Source organism: Lepeophtheirus salmonis, chromosome 14 (assembly GCF_016086655.4).
Source record: "Lepeophtheirus salmonis chromosome 14, UVic_Lsal_1.4, whole genome shotgun sequence".
Classification (NCBI taxonomy): domain Eukaryota; kingdom Metazoa; phylum Arthropoda; class Copepoda; order Siphonostomatoida; family Caligidae; genus Lepeophtheirus; species Lepeophtheirus salmonis.
Genome location: NC_052144.2, coordinates 41,120,419 through 41,132,625, shown reverse-complemented (window position 1 = coordinate 41,132,625; position 12,207 = coordinate 41,120,419). Strand labels below are relative to the sequence as shown.

Here is a 12,207-nt window from a genome sequence, read left to right as displayed (position 1 = left end):
AGAGTATTGATAAGCACATCTTCAGTTCGAATCGTTGTCCAGTTTTTTCTTTTCTTACTATACTGTACTATTATTATTATTTATTTTGTCTTGGGTTCAAATTCATTATATAGTGAACTTTTGATTGTATATTCTATGCATTGAAATTTTTGAAATAATTCTATTCTTATTTAATTTATATAATTTTATGAAAAATGTCCTGAGGCAAAATAATTTAAGGGAAAAGTGCCTAATACCGAATAATAAATGGATTTTTTTCTTAAAAAATTTGATTGTTATGCCCCAAGACGGCCAATAACAACAATGCTGACGTCACACATGCTATGTCATTAAAAATACCCCCATTAGATCATGACTTGATGTTTCTTATGCTCTAGGGTTTTTAGTATTACATATTAATGAGTATCAGCTCATGGTATCTTTGTTTAATTTCATTCTTGTGGGGGCATGTAAGGATTGTAAGGGGGAATCCAGAAGAGAGCGTAAGATTAGAAGAGAGTAGCTCGAACTTCTACAGACGTAATAGAAGGTATGTTGTTATATTTCCCCAGCCTCTTCTTTCTCCTCAGTTGTCCCAAGATAATCACACGTATGCTCAAGTATGTTATAGTAAAGTATGTTACTTAAATTAAGATTCATGTACTAATAGAATTTTCGATCACTCGATACTTCCTCACATTAAGGCCCGTTTTACTTTTTGATGTATTAATACAGAATATAAATTATCAACTTTGTGTTTTGTTTTAGTTTCTATTCTAACCCTTCCGTAGAATGGCATGCAAATGTCCATGGACTCAAAAACGCCATTCTATTTTTTGAATCTAAATGCAGGATTTGTTCTTGAAAACACTGCAAAGAATATCTTAAAGGAACAGAAGATGAAGCAGTACCCTGTTTCATCCTAGATTTCTTCCGACAAAACGCCTCGCATATGAGTAGAAACGTTTTTAAGTTACCCAATCGTTCCAAAATCATCTGTAATGACCCAGATCAAGATACATATCTGCAATATAACTTTAATCAAAACCATAAAAATACGAATTCAGTGCCCATTCTACGACATTGACGATTTTCCAGTTGCTTCCGATCCCGCAAACTTCATCTCCTTCTCATCTGTGCTAAATATGAATCCTTATTGAAGAAATCTTCGCAGAGCGTGTTCTGTTCGCAGCACATCGACTTTAAAGAGTTAAAGCACAATATCTAGAACACGAAAGAAAACTTATCTTTTGTGGTATGGACTTAATACAAGATTTAACAGAGGTTCATTGTGAATTAGAAGATTATTTTAGCTCAGGGAAGTTTCTGCAGTGGAACTGTTACAACGCCAATAAATACGGCTAAACTATTTGAGACTTTAAGAGAACAAGAAGCACTTGTTATTTCACATCTCCTTAATGGGAAGATATCAGGGAGGAAATCCATTGACAAATACTGCTACCAGGATATTCCCCCCCATGACACTTCATGTAACTCTACGAACACAGAAAAAATAGTGGTTTATTAATTGTTTGTAAATCTTTGAAATTATTTTTTATTTTTTACTAAAGAAAAGTCTAAGTAGGATTGTTCTTATTAAATCAATTATCTAAAGTTTATAGAAATATTTTGTTGCAAATATACACAGACACATTGTAAATCTACTCACTAAATCATATTTTAACAAAAATGTTACATTTTTTCAGAGCAAACTTTGTGACCATGTTTATTTTCTTCCTATAATTGATTGTCATTAAATGTTGCATAGGGGCTGTCTGGTCTTTTCCTGATTTTATCATAAGTCCCACTCAATGAACCATATTTTGAGTATTCATTAATGGACGTCTTTGATTTTGCTATAGGTTTAGTATCTCCTGATGTACAATCCATTGCAAACTTTAATTCGCCCACCATTGCTTTCATGAGAGACTCTTCCTTATCCACGGCGAGATGTCGTTTTTTCCATCCAAATTCACAGATAGCAATAAAGCATGAAATTATAACTCCAGCCAGTAGTACAATAAAAACCCCCTCCTAGATTTGGTAAACCCAGTTGAGCACTATCTTCAGCAGCACCTCCCTAATATCAAGAACATAAATTAATTTATAAACTCCTCGTAATAGAAACTCCTTGACTATTTACCCCGCAGTCAATATTCTCATCCTTGATCTCTTTCCACCACTTGATTTTAAGTCTTTGAAGAACGCCTTTTTCCTGAAGAGACAAAATCCCTGCTGAGATGGCAAGTGTATAAGGAGACCCCGGAGGTAAGGCAACTCCATAACCCTTACTGTCCAATAAACCCCCGATTTGCGTAAGGTCACAGTTTCGTTCTGAATTGTATTCTATTGCAGCAGATTCCATAAAATAAGCATAAGCTCCGTCTTCCTTAATGACGCGATCAATTCCCTCCGAATTACCACTGAAAATAAATATTATTATTTAATGTATGGGTTCAAAACTAGCATTGATATGTATAAGTTCCAGTTCTTAGACTCTCAAAGCAAACAGAATCATTGTAAAACAAAATTTAGAAGAAGGATTTGCAAAGGCATGATATGTAGGAAATGTAGTAACAAAAAGTTTGCACAGTGAGTACTCAATATATGACAATTTTATTTACATACATAAATACATTTGTCGGACAGGCTAGGGAAAGTTGTAAGAGTCCTTTTTTCTTTTGCATCAAAAAAGCTAAAGCCAAAAAATTGATAGTAAATTGTCAAATAAATGGAGATTATTGTAAAAAAACTAATTAAATTTTTGTTAAATTCTTGTGAGAAATTGAGTAAAAACTGATTCTCATGGATAAAGTAATATTTTTTTTTAGGAAAATATTTTTGTGTTGTAACAATCCACAGTTGTTCTCAAAAAATTTAAAAATATTTTTTTTGGAAAAAAATTGAAAATTTAAATTATATTTCATATTTTAACTTTTCTAGTAAACGCTATTTTCAACTCTATTTGTGGGGATAAATAGTATTGCCACGGCTACTGCCTTGTACAAATACTCATCTGGTGGCTTTTGTTTCGCTACTTTGTGATTTATTCCCAATTAAGTACTTACCCAGTATACACACTAGGCTTTGCAGATTCCATAAAAGCATTTAATTTTTGATAAGTTGGAATAGTTGAACTTTTGAAAAAGGCGTTGGTTGAGCCATAGCCATAAGTTCCATACTTTATTTTCGTTTGTTTAGCCAAATCTTCAGCTGAATTAATAGGAACATCCATTTTAGCAGCAGTTAAAAAAGCTGCCAAATTTGCAGTGTAGGATGATATCATAATCAAAGTAAAGAACCACCACATTCCTGCAACCATTCTGGTTGAAATGGCTCTTGGTACAAATAAAAAAAGGAATATTTTGTAATATATTTTAGACATGACGCAATTGTATTTTCTCAACAAAAATGTGGGATTTCAGGGTTAATAAAGCTATAAAAATCAACAAAAAACTAAAAAGGAGATTTAACCATATTAGGAGTTAAAGGGATTGTTGTTAAACTTAGATATTATATTAATATACTATAACGAGATACGATATAAAAGTATAATGAATTAATTATCACTCAACTGTCAGGTCTTTGAGTCTTGAATCTACCACTGAATCCGCTAGTTAATAAGTAAAGAAATAAATATAATTAGCAGCACACTCACCCTACGTTTCTTGTCTTCAAATAACGATCAAATTACATAATATATACCTACTAGGTATGTATTATTAAGTAAATATTTATTATTAGATATAGCAAAATAAATCAATTTTCTATATTGAAATGAAAGATTTTATCCAATTAAGATTCACAGTTTTGCTTCTATAACTTATAGTCATTTTAAAGATAATTCCAATATTCTTCTTTTATAAAACTCCTTGTCCCCATTGTCAAAAAATTAGGACAGTAAATTTGATATACTTCTATTGTGTCAAATTTTTCAATCTTTCGACAGAGTAAATGGCAATCCCTTGAAGTCAAGTACACACTATTATATAGATGCATCCAAATAAGTTAATTTTCTTGGGATTTACATATGGAAATTCGTTCCATCACGTTTTGTAGCGTTAATTCCCATGGTCCACCATAATTCGTATCTTTTTTAAATCAAACTTTACTCTAAAGTGTTTTTCTGTTCAATTTGTAGCTTCTGCACAATCAAAATAATATCTACATGTCATACATTTTCTATCATTTTATCGACAATCGGCTTCCTAGAGCAAGATATAAATATCTTTGACTTAAAAATTGCACAAAATGGACTGTTAATTTGTTAAAACCTTAATATATACTCTGTACATTTTCACCTGTTTGGCATATATTTTTACCTTTAACAGAGAAAACTTTTACAAATATAGCGTATTTTCTCTTTAATAGTGTTCATCTTTGATGGGAACTCTAAGAAACCTTATTCAAATACTCTCACAACTTTTGAAATGTTATTTGATTACGAGATCTTATGCTTATAACACCATGTAGCATGTACTGGTCACACCTATGCAACTCAAGATATCCATTAGTAAAGCCATCTTTCCGAAAAAAATTGATTTTATTTTACTATACCTAATATATTTTATGAAAACGTTAACTACATAAAAACAATCAAATTCCATGCACAAATTATAACCATACTTATGAATGTGTATGGTTTTAATGTTGGAATCTATGATATATATCTTTAAAATTGCAAAGAGCTATTTGAATAATGCACATGCAAAAACATATTAAATTTTTACATAAATGCTTTACATAACAATAAACCCCAACTTGGTTAGAAACATGAAGCCTTACTTGGGAGCAATGTCTGAACCTTGTTGCATAATTGAGCCCCAATTATGCCATAAGCAATTAACAAGAGTTAATAAATTTTCTAAAGCTTCTGGTTGGGTACTGCAAGGGTGAGGATTTTCCCATTCCTGAGGGGTAATTCTGTAAAAAGTAGGTAGAAAAAAAAAACAATGGTTTTGGGGAAGAACAGGGTATTGATTTGTGTGAGAACACAAGAGTGGATCACTCTTGTATTTTTTATCATCGAGTTATTGTTGCTTATTATTATGAATATTAATTAATTATGATTATTAAGATGGGGAAATTATATAATGAAAGGGGCTGGGTAATTGAGGGCGGGGATGGGGAAGGAAGAGTATTAAGAGCGGGTGGAGATACCGGTAGCATCAATATATAGTTAGTTAGTTTTGGTATCAATAGTTAAGAATTAAGAGCTGACTGGTTGATTGTATGTATAACATATTGTCAGGCTTGGACCCGTTTACACTTTGTGCGTTCATTTAAAAAAAAATCATTTCTGGTGCGCATTTGTTAATTTATTTCCATTTATAAAAACAAGAAAGCACTACCTTATGATCAATTATTTTCCAAATTTAGTTGGCTCCAAATTTTTTTTTAACTCGGTGATTGAAGAATTCACATTGTAACAAAGGCGAGTTCATGAAGGTTCCATACTTAGTTAAAGAGTAATACCCTGATATTCTCTTAGCCAACTAAATTTGGGGAAAAATTGTTTAAATGGTTATTGTTGTTACACCACTTGGTTTAAGCGTTGCTCTTGAGATAAACGATGTCTTTATTGAACAATAAAAAAGGGTTAAAGAAATGAACGGGCAAATGAAGCCGTTCTTCCTCATTTACCGCTCCATATCCAAGCCTGCATATTATTTGCTTTTCTATTACATGATCTGACATTCTCCCAAACAATCATTTGGAATCAAATTCATCAAAACTATTAAGAAAGGAATATAAAAAACAGCAAACTGAAGAATGCTAAGCTATGTATAGATAAGATTATGGATATTGTATGATGTATGGAATAATAGAAAACAGAATGGGTTAAGCGATGCGCAAAAAATAATTAAGGGACAAGTTAGACTCCCACTCTTATATAGTTTTTGATTTCAAGGATTTGGCTTACTTGGGGAGAATATCAGATCCCTGACATAAAAATGAGCCAATTCCGAACCAAAGTGCATTTCTGAGATTGAATAAGGTTTCTAACTCCTCAGGATCATCCTTACATGGATGAGGATTTTCCCATTCATACGGAGATATTCTGTAAAAAGCCCATATATATATATATTTAAAGATATAAAGATTTTTTTTTCAGTTCGGTCCGAACTGAAATTAAAGTCTGCGTAAAGCATAGAAATGTAGTGTTGTTTAAAATTACAAAAAATAAGTTAATAAAGCTTTCTACAGTTATTTCAAAGTGCATAAAAGATTGAAGAGTTGGGAAAAGATGAGCAAAGGTCCCCCCCCCCTTCTTACGATAAAACCCCAAAATTTAATATAGTTTAAAAGTGAGCTCATATATCTCACAATTGTTTAGTTCAGACCTACAAGAAGAGTAGTAATTTTGGATCTGTATTTATATATTATCTGGGAGGCTTTGCTATTATAAAACCCACTTTGAAGTCATTTTCTGCTCTCATTGTAAGAGCATTGAACCAATCTGACACCAAGATACTTCTAGTACTTTATTACCATGAAACTTAGTTTAGTCGTGTTTTTTTTTTTGCTTTCCACTGAAATAATTCCTATAAAAATTAGGATTGGTGAGACTTGTTGTAGGAAATTAGTGCCACGAGTTAAGGAATTGACCTTTGCATGAAAAATCCCATCAGCAATGTTTCCTTCGAATTTTTTTAGCTCGACTGTTGATATTGGGGTATGCTCTGTATAATATTAATTGACACCTTCAAAGGTGAGGTTTATAGTTGAGTGGGTCATCAGGACCTAAGGCAATGAGAGTAACCACAATTGAACTTTCCCAAGAAACTGACATTTTGTACCAAGAATTAATCAAGGTCTTTATTTTTTTGAAAACTTCATTCAGTCCAAATAATATTCTATCTGAGAAACCATATATTCCAGTTGATATTTCGAATGGCTAATTGACTCTTTTTGGCCAAACATCTTCATTTTCTATGAACATTTTTAGCCAACTAAGATTTTGATTTTTCAAAAATACTTATGTGTCGACTGAAACCTGTACCAAACTATTTAGTGAGATAATAAGGGGATCGTTGAAGATAAATTGTATTTTATCTCTCCAAACAAGATATTTCTTGAGAGAGACTATTTTCTTACAATTGTTTTTGGAAAACGGTGTGCATCTCAAGAGTTAAACAATTTGTGAAAAGGACCAGTATGTCCCAGATTCGTCATTTTTCTAATTTTGTAACATACAACACAATGTATATCATTTTCTTCCATTGTTACTTTTGCACGATATTTTCGTAATTCCCTTTATTGACATTTTCTTGGGATAAGATATGTTCAAAGAGACTTCAGGACCAAGGAGAGTGCTTACAGATACGTACCAAGAGTTTTCAAAATGCCGTTTCAAGTTGGTTTCATTAGACAGGTGACGTATTCTGTTTTAGTCATGTTTATTTTCAAGTTTGAAGTTCCTTTGAATTCAGCAAGTTTATCAATGACGTTTTTTTTTTAAATGAAGTTGGGATTTTACTTTCCTGTTGTAAAAATTGTTGGATCATCTGCATATAAAAGAGTCTTAAATAATTTTTTATTCATTTTAAGATCTTTCACGAGATGATTCAAATTGAATCTGGAGTAAATATTGTTATTGCTAATCAGAAATAGCGAAGAATCAAAAGGATCACCTTCTTCACCTTTTACGAAAAAATTTCCTTTTACATTTTGTGAATCAAGTCTGGAATAAGAGTTTTAAGAACACCACACTGATGATTGAAGGAGAGGGACCGCTACAATATATTTGGCTAATTATGAATTCATGACTAATCATATCAAACCGAATTTAGGCCAAATTTAACAAAGACTCCTCTATGATCCTCAGTTTTAATCATACACTAGATATTTTTTCAGGGAAAAATAATACATGGAAACAACTAAAAATACAAATGATCAATTAAAGGACTTTTGTTCTTAATAAAAATTGTTTTTTATCATCAAATTCTAAATTATAATAATAATAATCTAATAAATCATTTGGTTTATTTATATTTAGGCAGTTGTTTGAAATCATTCCTTCTTGAGGAAAATAAGTTGCAAACATACTATCCCTTTATTGGCCAGTGATTGCATATATGGAATCATAGTATTTTGGCGGGATTTTACGGGTACATGATCAAATATTTGATACAGTACTCAACCTATTTTTAATTCTAGAAAGTTGAATAATAAAATAAAGTATGTAAGAAATTAAGAGGTTAAATATATATCTGAATTTCGATTTTATTTAATTGTTAAATCTAATTTAAAAGCTTTTTTTTTTTTATAGAACTGACGGTTTTTGAGTCACTCTTTCTTAATTTGGCCAATCAAGGATCAACATAAATTGAAGCTATATCAAGTCTTAATTTGGGACTTAAAATCGGTCCCGTCCTAGTTATCGGTCCTTAAAAAAGTTGTAAATTTTAAAGGGCCTTCTGGGAGGCATCTTATTCACTAATATTAAAGTCCGTCAATTGAACCCTTTTTTTTAATTTAGGCTTCATTTAAGTATAATATATTTTTTAAAGAAAATGAATGAAGATTCATTGATGAAGACAACCTTGGCTAAAAAATATATGATTTAATCATTTAGCAAAGATTTTTCTAAGTCTTTTGCATCTGATTTGGATGTAATCTTAAGATTTAGGACAAAAATTGGCAGAAAGTCAAAATATGGGGCCGATATATATCCCTAACATGGATTTAAAAATCATGAAAAACACGAACCTTGCAAGAAGGTACATAAGAATAGAGGTTGCCAGATAAGTGGTGGTCATGTAAATCCAAACATCCAATGATAGAGGTGAAAGGAAGGAAAATAGATTAGGAGCAGGAGGGGTTTTCTTTTTATACAAAATTCCCACCCCTGTATTCATAAAAGGCATTGTAAAATCCACGGCTTGTTGTCGCTGTGACGTCATTGATAAATCCACAACTGCCATATCAGCCTTTTGGTCTTGGAGTTCTCTTATCATTCCATTCCACTCTCCTGTATTTGGATCCACGCTACCATATTTTCCATCTCCCACCATATGAAATTTATACTTGAATTTGACCTCCTTGGAGAGGTATTCTAAGAGATCCAAAACATAGCCTTCATACTTTTCTTCGAAGCTCATTCTCTCAAGAGCTTCCTTTGGAACATCTAATTTTTTAGCTATCACGAATGGAGTTGTCTTTGCTGTAGTGACTCTTAATGTTTTATTTTGTAGCTTTTCTACTATTTGACCCTCAACCTGTGAAGCAGTTTGTGTGTAGTTAACACCAACTTCTGGAGTCCAGATCCCTGACACTATCATGATGTCTCTTTGCTTTTCCATCAATTCTAATTTAAAGTCAGTCCGAAGTCCGTTCGAATCAAATACTATTTCACCAGTTAATCCCGTCACTTCTACCTGCGTTATTTCAATTTATGTGGTATTAAATAAAAATATTCTTAAAATGCGTGTATATCACTTTACATGATGAAGGTAGTTCATTAGTTTATCTCCGTACATCCAAGGTTTGGGTTGTTCACAACTAAATGGATTGATTTCAAGTCTATTCAATGAGCCCAAGTCATCCAATGCTTTAGCAAATGTTCGCATAGCATCAAAAATTAGGACATTTTCAGTCTGTAAATGCAAAATATACTTTTGAAATCTAATATTTATAAAGGTGAGTTTCCAGATCTATCGGAAGTGTACACGTCACGATGTTCTTTAAATTGACAATATATTGTCTATTGAACTCTACATAATATAAAGTTTCAAACCTCAACATTTTTTCTTTACAAAATGAAAAGGTTCTATGGTTCAAAATATTTATGGCGTGAAAGAACCAGAGCTAATTTGAGTTCAACTAATGAACAATTCGAATACTCATAAGAAGAATATTTTTTGTTAAAGCTATAAGAAGTAAAGTTGCCGAAAAATTATAAATTTGGCAACACATTAGAAATTTTTATTTTTCCAAAATTTAAATTGTCGTGAAATTTTCATTCCCACGAATATGAAACGTTTTAAACCACAGAACTTTTCAACTTTGATAGGTAGAATAGGTAAGACTTGAAGATAATAATATGAAAAGCTCATTGAAATAAATAGTTGATTGATTTATTTCAAATACATCTACATCCAACGGGTGATAGATGTGTACCTTAAGAATAAATCTTACATAAAGGGGATGAAATTTTCCTTGCCCTTCCTTGAAAATTTTATTCCATTCTTCAATATATTCACCCACTTCAGGATTGTTTGTGTCCACAATTCGAAACCCTGTTATATTAACATTTTCATATTTGTAGGGAGCGAGGTTTATTCTTTCAACATCCTGAAATCCGTTTAAAATTTAAGGGCACATTCAATAAAAACTGCATGTTATCATAAGTTACCAGAGATGTTATCAAGTAATTGTAATAATCGCTAATCATTCCGATTTCCTTTGCTTGTCTAAAAATGGTTTCCACTTTGTCAATATCGCAGTCTAACACAATACGAGTTTCTCCTGAGTTTTTTATTTCTTTTAATAGTGGTCGATAGTCATCCCAGTCTTCATAAAGTTGGCGAACAGTGATCTTTTGACTCTCGTATGATTTTGGTAATTTGAGTAATTCTTGAAGACGAATTAAACCTGTTCCATCTTCATATAATATGACAAAAGATTTCCATCCAATCTTACGTACTAAATCTGCTAAAGCCTGAAATAAAAGAGAAATCCTTGAAATCATTTTTTTTAAGCCTAAGAAAGCCAAATTCAAAGATTAAACTTATTTCTGATATTACCTTGCCAACCACAGATGGGTGAGGATGGACATTTACAGAATATTTGGGTTTGAAAGAATTATAAACCCATCTTGATTCCAATAAAGGAAACCGTATCATTTTAGCCAATGATTGTAAATGACTTGATGAACTCGACAAAGGCCCAAGGAATGCAGCAATTCCGGGTCGTATCATTTGACAAGCTGATAAATGAATTGTTGTTAGGATGCTAAAATTGACCAATATGACTTACCAACACTAGCCGCCTTGTAACTGTCCCGAGCAACAACTTCAGCAGTTGTTGTTATGAGTCTCGATTTGCCCAAAACAGAGCGATCATCATTGATAATGGATACAGCCGTTTCTAATGCAGCTTTATGTGTTGCAGCGTATTCATTTTCATCAAACATGGCAGCTTATGTCATAAGAAAAAACTTTTAGATCATTGTTTTGAATCCTAGAGAAAGACTACTCAACTGGTGGTCCAAATATATACGTTCCGAGTGTTATTGTTGGACTCAAAAGCCCGAGGAGGAGAAAAATTAGGTAAATAACATGAATATCATCCTGTCCAACTTGATTTTTTCTCATGGAAGTTGAGTAGCCCTTCTTTAACTATCTTGAGGTTACTTGAAACTTACCTATGCGAATGTTTCCTGGAAGAGATGACATCTGGGAAACGGCGTGAGGTATGAGTAGATGACAAACCGTCAAGATAAATCCAAGTTTTACCATTTTGTTGATATTAAATCATTTTAACAATAAGACTAGGGAATAACTGTTATCTTTATATTATCCAGTCAGGCATGGGAGTCAGCTTTCCATAGGTAGACTATGAGAATATAAATAATAATAATAAAAATATATATATATGTGACTCATTTAATGTGTGCAGCCTAACTTTCTATCTATTTTCCTTTCTGTAAAGAGCTTACACTTTGTCAAAATTGCTCCTTTAAAGTGTGGCCGCATTACATTTTTTTAAAGCATTGAACTAAATATGTTTAAATATTTCAGGTATATTTACTTTTTTAATAAGATCTAATGTTTTCTCATTATGATTCAATGTTTTGTTCTGATGCTAAGTAAAATTATTTTTGAATCACAGTAATAAAATGTGAAATTTTTCAAAATTAACGTTAATTAAAAAAACAAAAACGCTTCCATATGTTTAGTTAACTTATAGGAGAAGCAAAACTGTTTCCACTTTGGCACTGGTTTAGTTTAGGCATGTCCAAAATAACACTAATGTTTTTACTTTTTTAATTTAGTTACATGTTATAAAATTCAGTTTTTATTCATCAATTACATTTTAATACAAGTCGTTATAACTTGAAACCGTCCCGTTCAAACAATTTTAAATGATTGAGTTTTGAGTTCTAAAGTAAGAAAATTATACTAAATAATATGTCTTGAGAAATCTTTCAAAGGGTCTAATTATCAACTTTAAATAAATTATAGGAAATTAAGGTAGGATTTGTAATACTTAGTTTTATCTTTC

At 31.7% G+C, this 12,207-nt stretch overlaps 1 protein-coding gene across 1 annotated transcript; it reads right to left on the bottom strand.

The window, feature by feature from the left end:
* Positions 1 to 1,507: 1,507 nt before the first annotated feature.
* On the bottom strand, positions 1,508 to 11,537 carry LOC121129019 (glutamate receptor ionotropic, kainate 2-like). Its single transcript, XM_040724665.2, is given in 12 exon segments — positions 1,508 to 2,010; positions 2,012 to 2,059; positions 2,123 to 2,402; positions 3,048 to 3,317; positions 5,903 to 6,040; positions 8,692 to 9,359; positions 9,426 to 9,578; positions 10,120 to 10,275; positions 10,337 to 10,642; positions 10,728 to 10,909; positions 10,960 to 11,121; positions 11,348 to 11,537. Coding segments are annotated over 12 exon segments (2,751 nt in total). The 5' UTR covers positions 11,442 to 11,537; the 3' UTR covers positions 1,508 to 1,716.
* Positions 11,538 to 12,207: the final 670 nt, after the last annotated feature.